Here is a 22,864-nt window from a genome sequence, read left to right as displayed (position 1 = left end):
TCCCCAAAGAGATTTGTGATGTTCCTAAGGAACATACTACATCTTGGACATCACCTCTTGAACTGCTTAAAAGACCCTGGAGAGCATGGTTAAGTGCTTAGAAATTTCATGTCAAAGTGAATTAAAAAATAAACAGTATCTTCAAGGGGTGGCAGAGGATGAGATGATTAGATAGCATCACCGACTCAATGGACATGAATTTGAGCAAACTCCAGGAGATAATGGAGGATACTGTACTCTTATAGAGGATACTGTAGCCTGGTGTGCTACAGTCCATGGGCCCAGAGAGTCAAACTCGGCTTAGCAACTGAACAACAACAAAGAGAAAGGGAAGTGTATAGGAAGCTCCACAGGCTGCTAGTTAGATAGTATTCCCAGCTAGGGCTGGGACTGGAGAGCATAGTAGAATCCAGAACACACGGTTTATATTTGATCCATTTCCCAAAGGTTCACGCCTGACAGAATGAAGAAACTGGGAATTTTTTGAAGATGCAGATTTTTATTTTATTTAAACTGATTATTAGTGTATAATAGTATAAAATACATTTCTTTAAAAGCCACCAACCCAAACCCATCACTAGATGATTCAGTTAGGAAAGCTGGGAAGCCCAGGCTGATCTATATAACACAACATGTGCTCTCCAGTGCAATTTGTAGTTCTCTCAGTTAAGGCCCTCTCCTCACACTAACACAGCTCCTGTCTCCAGTGACTTCCTTCCTATGCCTTGGCTGAACTGGCCTTCTCAGTTAACTGTGAAGGCAGAGAATCAAATTTACAGATTGTTTCTGGACATTTTGATCTTGCATCTTAAATCACATCATCTATAAAGCTCAATCAGACTCACACTTCTTTTTATAAAAGTGAATTTGGGAAGAAAGCCTGGCTAACAGGATTAGACTCCTCTAGGGATGCTCCTGAAGACTGGAGTGGAGGCAAAGACGGGGACTTGAATTTGCACATTTTTCATGCAAATAACCCAACTTAGAGTCTTGGTTAAAATTTTCCCTAGTTCAGTGTCTTTAGGTGAGTCATTTATCCCCTCTAAGCCTCAGCTGACTCTCGTCTCCATCATCTGTTGCCTTATTGAGGCAGACAGGGTCCCTCTGCCACCAGGCTGAATGAGCTTAAGTGACCTGAAAATGCCATAGGATGCATAGGGCAAGGTGATGTGAGCTAGAGAAAGAGGGGGAAAAAAAGGATTGAGTAGGATCAAAGAAAGAAAGGGTGGAAAGTAGAAAAGAAAGAGGCAGAATGGACAGATGGAGCCAATGCATGGAGCCCAGGTGCCACTTCTGGGCTAGGATCAAGGCTGAATGATAGGTGACATGGGTGGTTGGATGCCCTTCACTTCACAGAGAGGAGAGCTGGTCATTAGACCTGGCCTGGAGCCAGTCTTGGGGAAGGAAATCAATATTCAGACCTGACTACCCTGACTGCTACCATTTGTATGATTTTAAATCACAGGATCACTTTGAAAGCCTCTAAATCTTCAACTCATCTCTTCATAGGAGAGTCAGGCTGCTAAAGGGGCTCTCAGCCTGGCCTTGGAGCAGGACATATCTTTACATTTCCTTAAGCCACAGAAAACTTGAACCAAGTGGTATGGTCATACTCCTCACCAGGCTTCAGCAACACAGGAGGAAAGTGGGGCTGTGAAGAGGAAAACAATACAGGTTACACCTTGCCAACTCAGGTTGCACCCTTAACCATTCGGGATGGCTTCTGGACTGGTCTCTAGACCAGTTCTAATGTGAACCAGTTGCCAGGGTAACAACTATTTATTATTGGTTTGCAATGAGATAAACTTGAACCAGGATGAAAATCAACCACATCACTAAACACACTTTGTCACAGCAAGACTTTCTTAATGAAAGAAGAGGGGTTGATTTACATTCTGGTGCAGGCTGCAAGTGTCTTATTATGGGCCTGAACTTTGAGGAGCATTACTCTAGGCAATAGCTGGGAAAGAAAGGAGAAAGCGAAAGGATGAAAAGATTTGGAGGAGCATCTTAACAGTGTAGTTGTATAAAATAAGTAAATATTCATAAGGAGAAAGGTTAAACTGAGTAAAGGCTTTGAAGGTACAAAATAAAGGGTTTTTTTTTTATATGTAAATGCTATGTTAGTAACATGGCTAAGAATTTCCTATGTTTATCTTGACTTGGAGAAGAGAACACACATAGACTTTTGAATCATACAGATCTGACTTGAGTGTTGTGATCTCCGTCATCTGGTATGACCTTGGACATACCACCACTCTAACAAGCTGGCTTGTGGACTTACCTGATTGACTGCATCAGGCCAGCTCTGAGTCTCAAGGCAGAATCCGGAGTGCTTGGGGTAGACTGCTCCACTCTTGCCCTTCAGCATGCCATCCAGGAAGTTGCCCGTGTAAAACTGGACCCCAGGTTGGGTGGTGTACACTTCCAGTACCCGCCCGCTTCCAGCATGATGGACCCTAGAGATAAAGCCAGACCATATATACGTAGATCCAGGGTGAAAAAGCAGACAGGGAGAAGCTGGGAAGCAGCTTTGAGATAGGAGTCAGACCCAGCCACGCAGCGAGACAGGATATGGAAGAGACAAAGATGAGATGAGCATGGTAGGAGATTCTCGCAGCCTCTCAGGGGAGGTGTAAGTAGGTGGTTTGCTTTCTTTTTTTTTTTTTTAAAGTAGGGGGTTTTGAGGATTCGCAGTAGCACCTTACCACTCTGAGCTCGGCTTCCCTGGGGAAGGCAAAAGCGACTCAACCTAGTCAGATATGTTTGTGTGTGTCAGGGGAGCCAGGTTGGACAGAGGCCGTTTTAGGGCTCGGGGGGGAGACTGGAATAATTTCTCATAAGGAGTTGGAGCTCTCTGCTTGGTCTGACAAGACCACCAATTATGTCATTTGAAAGAGAAGCAATGCTTTTCTAAGTTAAACTACCTGCCGCCCTGGGGCTAAAACAGGCAGGGGGCTCCTTAGTCAGCTATCCCCCCAGAATAGGCTGCTAGACTGTTCCCTTTTTCTAAAAAAAGAAAAGCCTCTACAGAAGACAGAGTACCCACTCGGTCTTATATTTGGGGTCAAAGGGATATACATAAGGCTAGGTCTCTCACAGCCTTATCAAGGTGAAACATCCCACAGTGAGGTTCAGGGAAAGATGTTTAGAAAGAGAAAGGCCAGGGATTGAACAGCCAGAGAAGGCAGGAGTGGCAAGAGGTCTGCTCAGGTGGAGGTCGTCTGGAGAGGGATGTGAATAGGAGGCACAGAGGAGAGCAGGCAGGAGCGAGAGGAACACGCCTGGGGTTGGTGCTGGGGCTGTGAGGGAGAGAAGGCTTCTGAAGTTCTTTCTGTTTCTATTAGTGCTTCAGTCATTTTCTCTGCTTTATTTGAGGTCCTTCCATTCTACAAACATGTATTGATTATGTGCTAGTGCCAAGCATGGTGTTAGGTGTCAAGGGATTCACAAAGATGAGATGATGTGAAGTACTCGGACTTTAGTGAGGAGAGTGTGGACACAGATGCTTATCAGACGGGCTGGAGGTGGGGAGCACTACAGGGGAAACGTAACCTCCAGCTTTCCCTGCAAAGAAGCAGAGCATACGTCATGAGTCAAGAAAGGACGAAGGACTCCGGAAGTTCAAGGAAAGCAGAGGTGACTTTAGTCAGGAGGAACTGGCACTTCTAGTGGAAGAGAAACAGGCCTGAGAGGTGGGGCAGAGACGGGGAGAGAGGAGACAAAGAGACAGAGTGCCAGGCAGGGATAAAGGCAGATGGGGGGCGGGGATGAAGTCACCCGTGGAACGGGAGCTTTGAAAAGACACTTGAGTTGTGGGAGACAGTCCCCTGCAGCATAGTAACTGGCATTAATAGGGCCAGAGGAAAAGCTCCTCGAATAGGAGTTGGGATCTCTTCCCAACAGAGACAGCAAATGAAAAGTACCTACCGTGCACAGAAACGCTTTTCTTTAGATCCCTTCAGACAGAAATTGTGGTCAAAGCCATTCACGTGGAACTCCTGCAGGTGTTTTCCAAGCTCCACTGGCTTCCTCAGGTCAAATGCCGTTCCTTGCACTGAAGCAATTTCTCCTGGTGGGAAGAAGCAGAAAAAAAGAGTGATAAATGCCTGAATAAAATCGTTATACCCTAAAGACCCTACTGGTTCTACCCTCCCAGCCTTAATTTCAATTTGTAAAGGAGGTGGGAGTCAGATCTTAAGAAGAATAAATTATTAGATTTCCTTAATTGTAAGGTGTTACTGACAGCAAGATGATAAAGTTCAGAATCATTCAAGTGTGGAAAAAAGTACAAAAATCAAGGAAGCACTTAATTTTCATTAAAGGATAAGGTGGATAAGGGTTATCCTAACTGTTGAGTCAGTTACCTTCCTGACATTTCTTGCATTAATTCTGTGATACCCCAGGGCTCATATCCAAGCATCAGCACCTGGTACTGGCTAACTAGATGCTAACAGTGGCCCTGAGATTAGTGATTTTCAAACCATTCAGTGCCATTATTAGCCAAAGTGACACTGGTAACCACTCTTTCTCAGTCACTTCCCTGAGTGGTCTTTATACTTGAACTGTAGGGGGAACTGTTAATAACAACCCTGGGATAAATGAGTTAACCAGGACAGTCTGGGGCAAACCAGGATGTATGGTCGCTCCACTATTAGCCAGTTTTAGAGTCAAAGCTTTGTGTCTCTAGGAGTGATTCTTGAAGGTGTTATAGTTGGCAAGCACTGCTCCCTTCCAAAGTGTAAGCCAGATTCTTCAACCTCTAATAGGTACATTTGTTCTTATCAAGGTGAGACATTCTGAAGCCTCCTTACGATGATGTGGATGGGAGGGACCAGTCCTGGGGAGGACACTGCAGTATGAAGACCCTCAACCTTTCAAGAGAAAAGTACAGAAGGAATCTGGATGGAAGCCCCATCTTGGTGGTTATTACACAACAAATGATGCCCAGTCAAGAACATCCCTTCGTGACATCACAGAACTCAAGGATGTTGGGACCAGAAGGGTTTTCAGAGCTCATCGTTTCCAAACTACTCATGTAACAGATGAGACTAAGATCCACAAAACTTTTGATATTGTCAAAAAAACAACCTGTGATGTTAATATACACATTTCATCAATTTATTATAAGATACTTTCATAATTTAAAATCTCTGAAATCACATCATATCATGTTTTAACTGGCAGAGATTTTGTTTGTTTATTTCATGGTATGTAAAATAAGGGCTTCCCCAGTGATTCAGCAGTAAAGAATCCACCCACAATGATCCCCTGGAGACAGAAACAGCAACCCACTCCAGTATTCTTGTCTGGGAAATCCCATGGACAGGGGAGCCTGGCTACAATCCATGGGGTTGCAAAAGAGTCGGACACAACTGAGGAACTAAATAACAACAATCATGTAAAATAAAGGTGAAGTTTACAATCAGTGGCATTTTAGAGTCGATAAAATATGTGAAAATAGTTTACCGCATCTTCTGCTCTGCTAAAACCACTAAGGAGAAGTCTGGCCTTCAAGGGTAGAAAAGAGGCATCAGAATTATCTTGTGAGTGAATTTTCTAGAGATAACAAGGGAAAGAGTGAATTTCTCAATAGACAATCCTCTAGACAGGGTTTGCCAAAAGACTGTAACATGGATTTTACGTTCTTCTGAATATTGTGCCATTTTGCTTTATTACCTTTCATTCTTTTCCCAACCTTCAGGTCTGTTCTTTAGATGTTAGGCCGAGCCATCAAACAAGGTACACAAATATTTTGAATTGAGCTCCATTAAGAAAGCTCAAGGAATGTGGGGGAAGCTTCCCCCCATAGGCATGTTCCTGGAATGTGTAAAAGCCAAAGCGATGGACTCGGTGCCATTCAGTCAGTCACTCTTTTGATTGATCAACACTTATTCAACACCTACTGTATGCCAGGCACTCTGATGGGCAGAGATGCCACATAGATGAGACATGGAACATATCTTTTTAAGAGGCTTGCAGCCTTAAGGAGGAAATGGACATATAAGCAATTCATAACCACAGTGTGTAGAGTGCTCCAGCAGAGACAGCTATAGGAGGAAGACAAGCAGTGTGAATGGGCTGGCTTAGATGTGGCAGACTGGGGAGATTTCATGGATAAAAGTTTAGCAGTTGAGCTGAGACTTGAGGTGAGGTCATAGTAGGCTGAATGGGTGAAGAAGTTTGAAGAATAACTGATACGGAGAAAAATGGCTTAAGTACAAGGTGATTTGTGTGTTTATCATATCAGTAATAGCAGCAAAGGCAGTAGTAGTAGTAGTAATAGTAGTAGGGTAGAACCTGCCTCAGATAAGGAAAGAGGTTAAGCTAAATTAGATGACATCACTTCTCTGGGCCTGGGGTTTTTCATCAGTGCAATGAATAAATTGGACTAAATCACTGACTTTCAACCCCTACCCCATTCCTGCAGAATTTATTGTTAATATTCAGAGGGGAGCTCAATAAATACACACACACATAAAATAAATATACATATATAGTTGACCCCTGAAAAACATGGGTTTGAAATGTGTGGTCCACTTATGTGTGGATTTTTTTCAATAATATTACAGTACCACACTGTCCTTGACTGGTCGAATACTTGGATTTGGAGGGCCAACTGTCAAGTTATAGGTGGATTTTCGACTGCATGGAGGGTTAGTGCCCCTACCCTCTGCATTGTTCAAAGGTTAACTGTACACAACATAAAATACATATATATATATATAGGGACATCCCTGGTGGTCCAGTGGTTAAGAATCTACCTGCCAATGCAGGGCCACAACTAGAGAAAGCCTGTGTGCAGCAATGAAGACCCAGCACAACCAAAAATATGGAAATAAAAACTTACAAATACAAATATATATAAGCTAGAGTGAAGCCAGTACAGGCTCTGAGCAGCTCAGCTAGAAAACCCCAGGAACAGATAATAGCAGAGGTCTTTGCCATCTTACCCTAGAAGTATGACTCAGCAGTGAGAAGCCCCTGGTCCTAGGCTCTTTCCCCAAATGCAAGGAATCCTAGGTTCCTCTGCAGCAGGCCCACCAATCTGGCCAATCTTCAGAGGGAAAGCAGAAAGGGATAGAGCCTCACACACGATACAGTTTAGTCCTTTTAAAAGTGTTGTATTGTCCCAGAACTTTATATTTTAGAGGCAAGTACAGACATTAGATCTTTAACATATTCCTTCAGGATGTGAGTCATTTTTCCTTTCATGTGGTCAGATGGAGATGTTTTAGGAACTTGGTTTCATCTGTTTTTTGAGAAACAGTGGAGCTAGAATCTTAGAGGCTAAGAAAAATTAGGAACTTGTATCTTACCATTAAAAAAAATTAAATAGGTAAAAAGAGAACTGACTTTTAGCCATTTAAAGCATTTGGTTCTGCTTCTGTGAGTTCCTAAATACTATGTAACAGGGATGTCCTGCCTTTGGGTGAAAAGAGGGTATTCTTTTTTTAACTCAGAGCTTCTGCTCAGAAATGTATTCTTCCTGATGTATGAGGAATGGGGTCTTTGAGTTCACATAGAGCTGCAAGGGGGCCTGGAGTCCAAAGCACCTGAGAGAGACAGGGAGACCTGGCCAAGACCATTCCAGAGTCTCGTGTCCATGTTCAACCAAGAGAATCTTTCTCTTACCAGAGTCAGCTTTAGGAAAAGTTAAGTAGTATTCTTGAAAACATCCTTTAAAAGCATTTATTTCCTTTGTCTTGGTTCTACTTTTCCAAAAAAAATTCTTGAGTAGGTAATATTTACACATGTAAACAGTTTAAAAGATGACAAATGTGAAAGGTACAAAGTAATGCTCTGTAGTGTAAAGAAGTTCTCTCTTTTCCGTTCCCCACAGACCCAGCTTCTTTCAACAGAAGCAACCACTGCCACTTGTTTCTCACGCAACTTCCAGAGATGTTACGAGAATACCCAAGCATCTAGGTGCATATCCACGAAACACAGCCTGTTTCCACCTTGACCTTTTCACTCAATTTATCTCGGAGATTGTTGCTAAATGTATGCCCGTATTTCATTGGACAACTCCACTGCACTTGTATTTTTCTCTGATAATCTATTTGAAATTTCTTTTGGGGCTCACAATTGAAAATTTATATATTTTCCTAGAAAATTATCCATTTCATCTATATTACTCTCATGTTTATTTGCAGAGAGTTGAGGAAAGAAATAATTTTATGATACTTTCAGTTCCATCTGTCTGTGGTTATTTGCCTCTGCTCATATCTAATTCTGTGGACTGAATAGGTTATCTACTGTTATATTTATTTTATTGGGTTATTTTCCTCCTCAGTGAAGTGGCTCTTGGATTTATGCACTACCTTTTCTGATTCTTTTCAAAATTATAGTTTCTTTTATTTTTGTTAATTTTTCTTTTGTTCTCTTGGATTTATTTTTTAATTCTTTTTCAAATATCTTGTATTAGATGCTTAATTCATTTAATTTCACAAGTTGTAATTAACATATAAGTAGTGCTAAAATTTTCTGAGTATTACTTTAATTATAGCACATGTAGGCAGTTTCATTACAGATAATTATAATATTATACTATTTATTTACTATATAGTCCTATATATTATGTATACATTTCCATTATACATAATTATTTTTCTGATATCCCTAATTCTGGGGTTTGGCTTCCTGTAAAAAAAGTTTGGTTTTTTTTTTCGCTTCCTTTTTTTTTTTTTTGGCCATACCACTCAGCATGTGGGATCTTAGTTACCTAACCAGGGATCTAACCCGCAGCTCTTGAATTGGAAGGGTGGAGTCCTAACCACTGGGCCAAGAGTGAAGTCCCTTGACTTCTCTTTTGATCCAAGAATTATTAAGAGTTCAAACATTTCTAAGTCAATATTGGCTGCATTGTATTTTGTGAAAGTGCTAGAGGTTTTCTTCATGGTCTTAGATACAGTCATTTTGGGGTGAACTTTCATTGTGAACTGCACCCTTTATCATTTCCAAGTGTCTTCCTTTGTGTAACCGAATGCTTTCTGTCCTGAAATCAGTCTTTTCTGATATTCAGATTGAGACCCTCTGCTCCTTGGGCTTTCACTTGCTTGGTTGGCTTTCGAGTGCTCATATTTTGAACCTTTCAAACCAAGTTAATCACTTGGTTTGTACATGGCATTCTGTTGGGGTTTTTTTGTGTGAGACTGTTTAATAGCGGCTATTAAGATGACATGGACTTCCCAGATGGCACTGGTGGTAGAGAACCTGTCTGACAATGCAGGAGACATAAGAGACATAAGCGACTTGGATTGGACATAAGATCCCCTGGAGGAGGGCATGGCAGCTCACTCCAATATCCTTGCCTGGAGAAATCTGTGGACTGAGGAGCCTGGTAGGGCTATAGTCCATAGAGTCACAAAGAGTTGGACATGACTGAAGCAACTTAGCACACATGCATTAAGAAGACATACGTATATTCTAAGTGTTCTTTGTTTGTCACTGTGTTTATGAACTCTAGTTGCTTTAAAAAAAAAAAAACTTTTACAATATGGTCTGTGTTTGTGAGATTAAAAGACGCTTACTCCTTGGAAGAAAAGTTATGAGCAACCTAGATAGCATATTCAAAAGCACAGACATTACTTTGCCATCTGAGGTCCGTCTAGTCAAGGCTATGGTTTTTCCAGTAGTCATGTATGGATGTGAGAGTTGGACTGTGAAGAAGGCTGAGCGCCAAAGAATTGATGCTTTTGAATTGTGGTGTTGGAGAAGACTCTTGAGAGTCCCTTGGACTGCAAGGAGATCCAACCAGTCCATTCTGAAGGAGATCAACCCTGGGATTTCTTTGGAAGGAATGATGCTAAAGCTGAAACTCCAGTACTTTGGCCACCTCATGCGAAGAGTTGACTCATTGGAAAAGACTGATGCTGGGAGGGATTGGGGGCAGGAGAAGGGGGCAACTGAGGATGAGATGGCTGGATGGCATCACTGACTCGATGGATACGAATCTGAGTGAACTCCGGGAGTTGGTGATGGACAGGGAGGCCTGGCGTGCTGCAATTCATGGGGTCGCAAAGAGTAGGACACGACTGCGTGACTAAACTGAACTGAACTGAATAATTTAGAAACTTTTATTTTTGTTTTAGTGGTTACATCTATACACAAGAAACTTCAATATAATATACTCAAATCTCTGTTTCTTAGAATCTTCTGAACTCCTTCCTCCCCTTTTCTCTGCTTCCTGAGTTGGGTTTCTGACATTTTCTAATGTAAATCTAATAATGGCACTTCTTTTCCCAGTAGATGGTGCTAGAGATACAATATAAAGAGCTTACTTTACCAATATCCACACTGAGTTCAGTCAAGTCCTCTAAACCCTGAGCAGTTCTAAGGGCTGAACTTATCGGATCTCTAATGTCAAATCCTGGGTGGTAGTGACCCCAACGGGGTGTAACTACTGTCCTCTGAAGTCTGGGTGACCAACCACCTCCTCTACCAATTTTAAAAAAGACAACTGTTAGAATGGGAAAAAGCAGCTGTTTTCATGGGTTCAACAAGATTTCAATCTTACCAACACATATTCCAAGTGATCATTTATGTTTTGCTTTCTTTCCTAACTTTAAATGGTGCTCACAATATTTAGTGCTTTCTTAAAGCCATATTTGACTCAAAATCTAACCCTTTTAAGATAGTCCTAATGTGATTGCCTGGGTCAGCCAAGATTATTTACTTTTCTTGAGTTTAAAGAAAAAAGAAAGTCATGGAATTTTCATGAAGGAAGCACCCCAGGTCACCTTTCATGTCTATTAACCTGATATTGTGCAATCTACAAATCAGTGTTTACTTTAGCTTTTCTCTCTGTAAAACAAAGCTGCTGTTATTTATTGCCCTCCACGTTACATGGAAATATTTGATAAATGATATCCCTGAACATTTTCAGGAAGATGGCATAAATAAATGGGCCAAATTTCAGGAAATATATATATAACACAACCAGAGCATAGAGAGGGTAAGAAATCAAGAACAGCAGAGAAGTCCTGACTCAAAAATTAGACAATGGGGATAATCCTAAAATGAGATTTTTGCTAAATGGGAAGAAAAAGAGAAGGTTCCAATGGAATCTTTCCCAGCCTTATGCCCTGACACACTCCCTCATGTGCTTAGTGGTAAGGCATGTGAAAACTTTAGTATTTGTCTCCCAGATTCACTGTCTTTGGACTCTTTCTTATAACTGGAATGAGCTTTCTGGCCCCCCACACCATTCTGGCAAAGTCCACTAGGGTATTTAAGCATGCTTATTCTCCAATGCTGTTTCCTCTGTGAGGGCGTATATCATCCACAGCTAGAACTAACCCGCTTTTTTACTTTGTTCATCCTACGTTGAACATACTTTCCCCCAAACGTTCATCACATTAAGGCATAACTCTAGGATTATATCAAGCTATATATCACTAGGGAATGTGAGCCCCTAAAGAGCAGGGACTGTATGTGTCCTACTGATTTTTGTGTTTTCTGAGCATTAAGCAGAGCCTTTACTTGATTGAAAACCTGATGAATGGATCAAGTAAACAGACAAAAAAACAGGGGCAACTGTGAATGTTGTAGCATCCTGTGACACAGTCAGAATGAAACGTTTAGAAAGAACCTTAGGAATTACCTCATCTAGTCCCCTTGCTTTGCAGATGAGGTTGGGACCCAGACAGCTAAAGGGACTTGCCCAAGGTGACACGTCTCCATTGTGTCAGAGTCTCCAGGCCCCCTACACAGGCACTTTTCACCTCCCCTTGGATGGACTTGGCTGCAGCACCCCCCGCCCTTAACCCTAACTAATCTTGCTTTTTCTAAGAATTTGGAAAATGAATGTGCAGTTCTTTCAATTTGTGTTTATCCGCATATGTGAGTTCCTGCTCTGGTGCTAAGAGTAGAAGGAGATGTCAAAATAGCTCTCTCAGCAATGCTGAGTGTACAGAAAATGAAGCGGAAATGAAAAGGGTGCCTTCAGAGAGGATGTCACATCACCAGACTTCGGTTTTGAAGCCACCAGAAAGCTATGGTGTCAGCAGAGAGAAGCTGTTTTCTTTTTCTTTGGGCCACACTCCAAAGGCATGTGGGATCTTAGTGCCCCAACCAGGGATTGAACCTGCATCCCCTGCATTTGAAGCATGAAATCTGAACCGCTGGACCACCAGGAAAGTCCCCAAGAAGCTGTTTTCTGATGAGGATTTCTTACTATCCTGAATAAGGCTGGATGTGTGCTAAGGTCTGAGCAGCAATGCCTGGCAGCTGCTGGGCCCTGACCCAAAGATATGGCATTATAGCTCTGGGACAGGGGAGTGGCCTGAGGCAGTACTTCTGTTTCCCCATTTCAGGGAAAGTCTGATTGCAAGCCCAACTAAGGACCCACTTGAGGTTGCTGTCATGAATTCTGAGTGAGACAACAGCTTTATGGTGGCAGCTACAGAGAGTATGGAGGGGTAGGACTAGTCAGGGCCGGGCTTTGTTAGGAGGACACAAGTGCACAAAGAAAGCGGACGGGCATTGAGAGCATAGGAAAAGGGCTGACCCTAATAATGGACTTTTGATCTCAGTAGGGAAGGAGGTGAGGAACAGTGAAAGGGTGGGAGGATCAAGTGACTACAGGCTCTTGTAGCACTGAAGAATTATTGAAGCTGAAACAGACATCTCACATTATGATAATAGAAGGCAGCGATAAGAGGTAGTGACAAAGTCGGGGGTATGACCCACAGACCATAGGAGTGAGTAGCTGCAAAGCTTGGAGGACAGGATCATTGCAAGAGGATGTCAAGAAGCTGAAAGGTCATGGTATCATCAATACGGATAATCAAATAATTAAGAATTATGACAAGAGTGTTGTTGGAGTGACAGTGAGCCAGGAATAAGGTCGAGTCTATAGAGCAGCTCAACAAAGAGAGCTCATGGGGGTGTCACTGTAGCAGCTACAGCTGCCTCATTCTTGCAAGAAGAGAATGTGGACCTGAGCAGGGGAAACAGGACTCTCTAACATTCCAGATCTCTGTCACAAGGTCTGAAATCTTCTTCTATCTGCATTCCGGATAGAGTTGTAATTGCCTGCTCTCTGGAAGTAAAGGAAAAAGTCACCCTTTATGAAACTCATCTGTCTTGATTCATACCTCTTCTCTCAAATGAGGGATTCTTATAGGCCTTTTCCCCATGACTGCTTGTGGCATACTGCATTTTTCAAAGATGGCCACTCCAGGATAGAGCCACAGGCTCTACTTACAGTGTGATGCTGACACTCCTTCACCGAGAGGTGGAGTCTTGTTTCCTCCCTTAAGCCTGGATGGACCTTTGTAACTGCCTTAACCAATAGAAGGTGGCACAAGTGATGCTGTGTGATTTCTGAGGCCAGGGAACAAATACAGAGTGGCTTTGGCTTGGTCCTCTCTGCCTCAGAACATCTGCTCTTGAGCCTGGCTGCCAAGTTTTAAGGAAACTCAAGTTGCATCAAAAAGCCATGTCAAAAGGGGTATTTTGGCTGACAGCCTCCAACCAACAGTCAGCATCAACTGCCAGACAGGCCAGTGAATGAGCTTTCTGATGATCCCCATCCTGGCTCTCTCATTTTCCAACAGAGGTCCTAGACATCAATATGCAGAGACAAGATATGCCCTGTCTAAATTCCTGACCACAGTAGAGATAATAAAGTGTTATATAGCAATAGATAACTAGTATACTGCCTCGGGATGTTTTCACCTCTTGGCACTTGACAAGTCCTGACAGGAGGTGAATTTATCCCTCCCTGCTATTTTTACATAGTCAGAAGTCCCTTTAGATGATTCTGCCTTAAGAACACTAACCCTTGCAATTACTTTTGGATAGGGAAGAAACAAATATGAATTTGTTAGCTCACTCTTTTCTGAGTATCTTTTATGTACCAGGCATTAATCTGACCTCAGGGGGTCTTCCCTGGTGGTCCAGTGGTTAAGAAGCTACCTCGTAATGTGTGGGTTCGATCCCTGGTCAGGGAGCTAAGGTCCCAGATGCTGCGGAGCAACTAAGCCTGGACGCTGAAACCACTGAGCCCACGTGCCACAGCTAGAGAGTCTGAGACCCACAAGAGAAGATCTTGCATGACCCACTGAAGATCTCGAGTGCTTCAACTAAGACCCAAGGCAGCCAAATTAATGGGCTAATTAAACTGAAACAAAACCACAACTGACCTCATGGGACTTAGACTCTGATGAAAGAGACAGACGAAAAAATGAAAACTTACAGGAGAGTCTGACAGAGGCAGTGAGTATGGTGTTCAGAGGACCCTGATGGAGCAGGGAGCGGCAGCACCTAGTGCAGCCAGTGAGGTCGGGAAAGGTTTCCCAAAGGTGTGTCACAGGGCTAACCTTGAAAGGCAAGTCAGAACTGGCTAGCTTGACAAAGGCGCAGGACTACCGTCACCTGTGAATGACAAGATGGTCACGTGAGTGTCACTCTGGCAACTACAGCTCCTCATTCTTGCGAAGATGATGTATATCTGATTGCTGAAAACAAGATTCTTTACCATTGCAGATCTCTGTCACAAGGCATTAAATCTGTCACAGGAATGGACTCTTGTCCGTATTTGGGGTGAAGGCAAGACAGTTATGTTACACATATCCTATGGGCTCCTAGCTCTGACAATTTTTTGGGCAAAAGACTTAAGAAAAAGAGCAGAAGGTAAATTAGTCCTTACGAATTCCTGACTAAACACTGACTACTGAAATGATGTTCTGTGTAACATCTGGACATGAACACTGTTCTCAGTAACTGACTGAGAAAATTCACCTGGGGTGAATTTTAATTCAATGCTTTTAATTTCCCATCATCTGAAATAACTCTTTTTGCTACCTGGTGGCCCTAGTGCCTGACTCAGAGAAGATAAACAGATGGTCACTGCAGGAGTCACTGGCTCTTCATGTTTATTCATTTTTTAGCCCTCTCCTTTTTGGCAGGTCCCCTTTCTAGCTTATCTCACACAACCCAGTAACGTAAGTGCAGAAAGAAAACCAGAATCCCTCCAGACAGTCCTCAGCACAAGTAACTCCTGTTTATGATAACAATTAAAAACCATTTTGAGAAAACAGAAAAGAAAAGAAAATCTGGCATAGACATTCTAGAAAAACTTTGTGGGGGAGGGTAGGTGGGAAGAAATTTTTTTCTCCTTTGAAAAATAAATAGTAAAAAATAATTAAGTATGTTATTCAAAAATTATTTTCTATGATTTGTCCTATACACTGACTTATGAATCTATGTAAGATATCTTAGGATTTAGACAGACTTACCAACTGACCTTCATAAATTTCTTTGCCTCTGTAAAATTCAATTTTCCCACTTATAAAATGGAGCTAATAGTGTTATCTACCAAATACAGATACTATGATTTTTTTGTTCTTTTTTTGTCTGTTTGTTTTTGTCTGAACCATGCAGATTGCAGGATCTTAGCTCCCCAATCAGGGATCAAACCCACGGCCTCGGCAATGAGCGTACAGAGACCTAGCACTGGACTGGCCGGGAAGTCCCCAGGCACTGTGATGTTTAGGTGAGAGAATGCTATGAAGGGGGTTGTATCTCTCGGCTAGCACCTGGCATATAGTTAGTGCTCTCTCTGTCTGTCACACACACACTCCAGAAACTCAGAGAACAGAACAATTATTCATTATGATCTTTAAGTTATTAATACTAAAGAAAAGTACACTACTTTCCCCAGAGAGCACTGACATTTTCATTTAAAAAGATTTCTCTTTTTTGAAACTTTCTCTCTTAGTGATTTTTTAATCTAAAACAATGGATTTTTAAAGTGTCTCTGAATCATGTGCTCCTTTGAGAATATTCTAAAAGTTACAGGCTCTCTCTGCAAGAAAATGCACACACACACACACACACACACACACACACACACACACAATGTTCTTAGAACCTCCAAAGTCCAGTGATAGTCCAGTGATACATGCCTGGTTAAGAATTTCTGATCTATATAGCCTGGTGAGTATTTTCTGCCTATCCTACTTCTGGTCACAAACAAGCTGCCCTCTGACGCTAAAATGCACCTTTGGAATGTTGCACTCCAATAACCTGAGGTGTTTAGTCAAGAAACGCAGACTGAGCGTCTCCTGGCAGATTCCTCCTGTAGCAACGTCGTAAAGGCCTTGTGCAATACATCAGGGCCTCCTTCCAGACTGTTTATGACTCCTCCATATTCTTGCAGCATGGACAACTAGCATGTGAAAGGACACAGAAGCTAGTCTTAATCTTAGCGAGTCAACAGCCCAAAGAAACTGCAGGAAAATAATGTATCTGAGAAAGTGGAAATTGCCCCCATGACAGCTGATTAAGCAAATTGTCCTCATGGTCACAGGATATATCAGAAGTCTTCATCACCAATTATGATTACCGGCTTCAGGAGCATCCTGTTCACTTGTTGGGAAAACTCAATAGATGTTAGAATGGATTTTAGAGTCAGAAAGGCCTGGATTTAAATCCCGGCTTTCTTTGCTATAAAAAATGGTGGAGTAGTAATACAGTTGCTATTAGGGACTGTAGCCAAGGGTAATAACAACATAGACTTTGGAGTTAGGGAAACTTGGCTAGAAATGTTGACTCCACCAATGACTTACCCATTTAACTTTGTGCAGGTTACCTGACCTCTCCAAACGCCCATTTTTTCCAAACGAGGCTTAATTGAAGCATAACGCCTATTTCAAAGGGTAACTCAATGAGCTAAGGCATGTATATATGCTTAGCTCCGTGTCTGGTACATATTAAACACACAGTAAATGGTGGCAATGATGATGATGGTTATGGTCATGCTGCTGCTCCTGCTAAGTCATGTCAGTCATGTCCGACTCTGTGCAACCCCATGGACCGCAGCCCACCAGGCTCCTCTGTCCCTGGGATTCTCCAGGCAAGAACACTGGAGTGGGTTGCCATTTCCTTCTCCAGGGCATGAAAGTGAAAAGTGAAAGGGAAGTCGCTCAGTCATGTCCGACTCTTCACGACCCCATGGACTGCAGCCTACCAGGCTTCTCTGTCCATGGGATTTCCCAGGCAAGAGTACTGGAGTGGGGTGCCATTGCCTTCTCTGGATGGTGGTCATAATAATAGCTAATACTTAATAAGCTCTTAACTAAATTTCAGGAACTGTTCTATGCACTTTATACATATTACCTCATTAAATCTTCACAACCAGTGAGGTAGGTCCAGTTATTACCTCCGCTTTACACATAAGGCCCGCAGAGGTAAAATACATTGTTCAGCATCACAGAGCTGGTGAGAACTGAAGCCTAAGCAGTCGAGGTTTGAGTTTGTGTTAACTACTAGTCAAGGTTTGAGTCTGTGTTAACTACTGTGTTTTTCTGATTGTGATGAGTCAAAATCAGCCCTCTTAAATAGCCATTCATGGTCGTACCAAGAACTCAGTTCACTAAGGCCAGTGAATTGAGTCCATTTCTCTGGCTGGGGCTCCCTTGCCTGCCCCGTAAGTTTCAGCCCCATGGTGGGGGACCTACTGCCCAGGAGCAGATGCATTTCCAGGGTCAGAGGACATTGATCCAGGAGGGTCTGGGAAGGTGGTCTTGAAAGGACTTACCTTCCCAAGCCCTCCTGCATCCACTGGACTTCAGCCCTTAACTGCTCTGGCGTGAGAGGGACAGCCCTTCTACCTGACCACACAGAGATACAGTGTTTGGAGTTTGCTTGAGGATTTCAAAAGGTGAACACACTGGGGCAGAAGCATTTTCCCGCATGCTTGTTTTGCTGCTTCAGAGGCTCCAACTACAAAGTGGGACCAGGAAGCCCAGGCTCACAGGAAAACCCTGGCCTTCTGCTCTCCCCCAAGAGTCACAAGGCTTCCATGGTCATGGTCACAGGAAGCCACAAAGAGCGGCAGGGAGAGGTGGGCTGATGTCCTTACACCATGGAAAACACAGTCACTGAATACAGAGAGCCAACTTATGTTAACAGCCTAGGTCAGAGAACGGAACCTGTAAAGGAGAGGGGAGGAACCAGTCCAGTCTTTCTGGTCAGGTGACCCAGTGGCTGTGACAGGAAATGGCTTTATGTGGGGGATTTAGCCCCTCTGATCTCCATCAGTGCTTCACCTTCTCACAAACCACCCCACACAAACATATCAGCTAAGCCTCAAGGCACACGCCTGTCTCCCTCATCCTGAATCTGCTGCCCCAAGCTCCTCTGACAGAAATGCTGGTTCCATTATAGCTGCACAGCCTCCTTTGGCTTAGTCTGAACACAGAAGTTCTGTGTTTGTACTAGTGGAGTTGGAGGCAGGCAGCCTTGAAACACAGGGCCAGCCGCTCCGGTCTCACTACCTGTAAGAGGTGGTCATTATCTTCTCTGTGACAGTGTGCTCTACATACCCGGAGTTCTATTTTGTCTTTGCACCTGTCCCTGCCCACAAGGATAACCTCACATGCTACAAATCTGGGAGCAGTTCTCTGTCCTGGGAAGAATCCTGGAACGGAGACATAAAAGGAAAGAGGAAGCACACTCCCTGGGAACCAAACGCAGTTGCATTCAAATATAAACCACTGGCTTCTCAGATTGGGTCACATGGCCTGTGGCTCAGGGAGCTTGGAGGGATGAAGCATCCGGGCTTCAGTGAGCAGAGTCTGCAGGGAGTCGTCAAACGGCCTCTGATCTGTGGCTAATCTAGATGAAGATACAGGAGGTATTTTTCTCAAATGATGACAGAGAGCATGAAGCTGGAAGGCAGATATGCTTGGGATAACAGAACCAGGAATCCAAAAGAAAGTATAAAGTGGGTGGGGGGGTAAAGCACTGATGACAAGATGAAATTTATGGACAACAAGGACAGATAGAGTCCTGCATGTGTCTGAAAAATAAAAACCCAAGCCAAAGGATACCACCCAGGTTTAGATTATAACTCTTAATCCTAGGTACAAAACAATCTGAAGTTCTATTTCCTCAGTAGTGAAAATGGGACACTGTAGCCCCTCCCTCATGAAGTTGTCATGAGGATTAAGAACAGTTAATACAGGGAAAGTGCTCAGCACAGTGATGTGATGATGGTTGTGATGGTGACAGGTAACATGTGGACGGTTCTTTGTATAGTGCTTCATACCCAGGCAGTATGGTTCCAGAGCAGGTGGTTCTTAACCATCATATTATACTAACTCTCATAAAGGTTAAATCTAGTTAGTACAATTATTACCAACTAAGGGAGAGATGTGGGCTTCCCTGCTGGCTCAGCAGTAAAGAATCTGCTTGTGATGCAGGAGACATGGGTTTGATCCCTGGGTCGGGAAGATCCCCTAGAGAAGGAAACAGCAACCCACTCCATTATTCTTGCCTGGGGAATCCCATGGACAGCGGAGCCTGGCGGGCTACAGTCCATGGGGTTGCAAAGAGTCGGACATGACTTGGCGACTGAACCACTAACCAAGAAGAGATATAGCTAAGCCACAGTAGGTGTGAAAACGACTTTAAGGATGTGGTTGGCAGTCAGTTCGATGGAAGTTATGTAAAGACTGTAATGGGGTGTTGACAGTTCTTGTTACTGTTTGCAGCAGAGGCATCACAGGATGACCTGAGGATGTTCCACCTCAAGAAGAAATGACTTTGAGGTGACAGGACAGCTGCCTGCTAAAGTTATGAGCCTGCTCTTTAGGGACCCAAGGCCCAGAACTAAGCCAGGTGGGGGTCAGCGCTAGGTAGACAGATTTCAGCTCAATATCAGGAAGGCCTTTCTGACATGCTGGCCCAAGCTGGGCAGTGAGCATCCTGTCCAGTGTCAGCAAAGCCTATGGTTCTGAGATTCAAATACTCGACAGGTGAGCAGTGGTTGGAGAAGACAGGGTCCTGTCCAGCTGGGACATTCCAGGGCTATAGGTACAATGGCCCATGTGACAAACACAATGCAGGAAGTTGTTCCCTTTCGGGGGCACCCTGTGATATCTGGTTAACTCTTTCCTCTTTTTAAAATAAAAATCTCAGCTTGTCTTACCTAAGGAAGCCATTGACAGAGAGCAGTTCTTTCCAGAATGAGCTACAAAGAAAAGATTTTTGTAAGAGAGGCCCAGGGTCTTCCGGGTGGTCCAGTGGCTGAGAATTCACCCTGCAATGCAGGATCCCTGGTCCAGGGAGACTGCACACGCTGCAGGGTGTCAAAGCCCATACACCGCAACTACTGAAGCCTGAGTGCTCTAGAGCCCATGCCCCACAACAGAAGAAGGCACCGCGCATCGCAACTAGACAGTAGCCCCCGCTCACCACAACTGGAGAGAGCCTGCAGGCAGCAATGAAGACCCAGCGCAGCCAAAAATAAATTAAAAAAAAAAAGCATTGACGTGTGAAGTGCTAGAGCAGAGTGGAGTACAGAGGTAGCTAAGGGGTAGCAGGAGGACTCAGGATTGTTAAGGAGAGGAGTCAATGGGCAGAAATAGGTGCCCAAAGTGGGGAAAGCAATAAAAGTTATAGGAGGTTACACAGAGTGGTGTAGAGCCTTTTCAACAGCTACTCAAACCAGGGAGCATCAGCGCAGGCATCACCTGGTGCTTGTTAGAAACAGGCTCCACCCACACCAAGTCAGAGTCATTGACAAGTCCACCAGGTGACTTGTGTGCACTTTAAAGGTGGAAGACAGTGATGCGGAAACATCTAAGACAGACCTGGCCTCACGTGCGCTGTGCTTTCGTCTCCAAAAGAAAAAGAAAAACAAGGTGGGGCCAGAGGAAGACCTGGAGTCTGGTCTCCATGGGGATGGCCCAGCTGTGCCTTCCAGCCCAAGCTGCTCCAGTGATGTCTGCGTCTTCAGTCGGATTCAGAACAGTCAGCCAAATCTGCATAAGGAAGCCAGCGGTAATGGGGCCTGTGGGCACAGCTACTCATCTGACACCTAATTAAGCCATCTTGACAAATCATCTCTAGAATGCCCGTTATTATTCTAGGAAATGACATAAAGAGAATGATAATTAAAAGTAACTGCCTCGGAGTGAATTTGGACTTCATTCCAGTGGTTGGCAAGTCAAGCACCTTGGGATTTTTTTTTTTAAGGTAACATTTCTATAAATTTTCATAGATCACACAACCTCAAAGCTTGTCTCTGCTGCAGGTTTTTTTCTCTTTCCTTTACCATTGCTTTGAGTTTGCAGCTTTATTCTACTGCTGTTTTTTGTCTTTTTTCCCCACTGAGAACTTTTTGATCTTGACTTACAGTGGGGGAGGGCACTGCTTCTGGATATTCCATGCCATCTGAAGCAGAAAACGCCGAACACCATCACGTGACGTTTTTCAGGTGAGAAGGCACTTTTACACTTCACAGATGGGCCCGTGTGAGGCCTGTTCATGCAGAGGATTTTTCCACCCCAGACTTCCATCCGGATGGTATCGGGGATTTGAGCTGAAGTTCACCCACTGCGTTCCTGCTAGACCCGCTCTCCTCCTGAGCATCGCCGTGTTCCCCTGGTCTTCAAGGTGTCCGTCAGGGCACTCACATCCTTTGTCACCTGCCTGGGCCCACTTGGTCAGTAACACCCTCGCCGTCCGGCCTTACGTCCTGTCCCCTCCTGCTGCTCCTCCTTCCTGACAAAATGCAACGAGGGATCATCCCACAATCCACCTTCTCTGCTTCTGACTCCAGCTACTGAGAGAAATGGAGACAACCCCGAACCAACTGCGGCCACCACAATTTCACAGTCTCTGTCCTCCCCTGGATTCTCAGCAGCACTTGCAATCATTTCACTCCTCTTCAGTCAGCTCTGCTCCTCTCCCACCAAAACCTTCCTCTTCCTTGATCCTGCATTTCCATCTTAGGGAGGCACCCGCTTCCCTCTTTTCAAGTTGTTTGAATGCAGATTCAACACCAGGGGCTTCCTGAGCTCACTTAGGCAGCTTTTACAAGTTCAGATTCCCTGGCTCTACATTCGAGCAAATGAATGAGAATCTCTAGGGCAGTCCCAAGATGCCGCATCTAGACATTGCCTTAGCTGGGAACCACTCGTTGGGCTACATTCCCTGACCCTCTCGCCTCATTTCCAGTTACTCGCCAGTTGTCAGCCTGGCTTCTCTCCTCACACGCTGAGAAAGGGGCAGCAGTGACAGCCACTATGGCCCAGGCATGCTGCCCAGGTTTCCCAGGACCTCTCTGGGAACTGACGTGGCTGGTCACTCCAAGACAGCTGGACACCTTTTCTCTTTTTTGCCTTCTTCCTCTGACCGTCTTCCTCAGTGTCATTAGCGTGAGTCTTTCTTGCACTTGAAATAAGTTTGGTGGTGGCCTCCAGTTCCCCTGGCTTCAGCCCTCAGACCCCTTGACCATCTCAGTCTATGGTTCCTCCCTGGGAAATCGATATGGCTTAATCTACAAAACACATGCTGAATTGCACTCTTGCTCCCACTTCTCTCCTAACGTATCCATTCATCCAGTTCCTTGCTGGACATCCCCACCTGGTTGCTCCCCAGGCATCTTAACCTCAAATATCCCTGAGACCAAATCCACAGTTCCCCCAGCCCCTCCCCTTCTTCATTCCAGCCCTGTGCCAGCTCCTCCTCCTCTATCCTGCGCTACTTAATATCTCTTAAAATCTCCACTTCTGCTGCCCGGGAGCTGTCCTAGAAACCCAGACACCATCCTATAGCCTTCCTGCTTCCTCATTTACTACATGTCATTCAGGCTTCCTAACTTAAACCTCTTAAATATTGTAAGACTACACTTCTTCCATCTGACTTCTTGTTCTGGTCAACCTTATTTCTTGCTTGGTCTACTGAAGTAGACTCTTCATCAGACTCTGTCTCTAGTCAAGCCCCACCCCCGACAGTGGCTGGGGTGATATTTGTAAAATGCCAGTCTTGCTAGGTCCATCCCCTGACTTAAATGCTTCAAAGTCTTCCAGGACTGAAAGATAAAATCCTAGCTCCTCAGGATGGC

General features: G+C 44.0%; 1 protein-coding gene across 1 annotated transcript in view; it reads right to left on the bottom strand.

Annotated features, from left to right (window-relative positions):
- Positions 1-564: 564 nt before the first annotated feature.
- The window catches only part of GALM (galactose mutarotase), a 53,736-nt gene continuing 31,436 nt past the window's right edge, over positions 565-22,864 (bottom strand). Inside the window, exons 5-7 of the mRNA XM_052649019.1 lie at positions 3,931-4,072; positions 2,285-2,459; positions 565-1,651 (exon numbers count right to left, since the gene is read on the bottom strand). Coding sequence (XP_052504979.1) covers positions 1,574-1,651; positions 2,285-2,459; positions 3,931-4,072 — 395 coding nt within the window. The 3' untranslated portion in view covers positions 565-1,573. The remainder of the gene's footprint in view (positions 1,652-2,284; positions 2,460-3,930; positions 4,073-22,864) is intronic.

This window comes from Budorcas taxicolor, chromosome 11, assembly GCF_023091745.1.
Source record: "Budorcas taxicolor isolate Tak-1 chromosome 11, Takin1.1, whole genome shotgun sequence".
Classification (NCBI taxonomy): domain Eukaryota; kingdom Metazoa; phylum Chordata; class Mammalia; order Artiodactyla; family Bovidae; genus Budorcas; species Budorcas taxicolor.
This window is presented reverse-complemented; position numbering and strand designations above follow the sequence as displayed.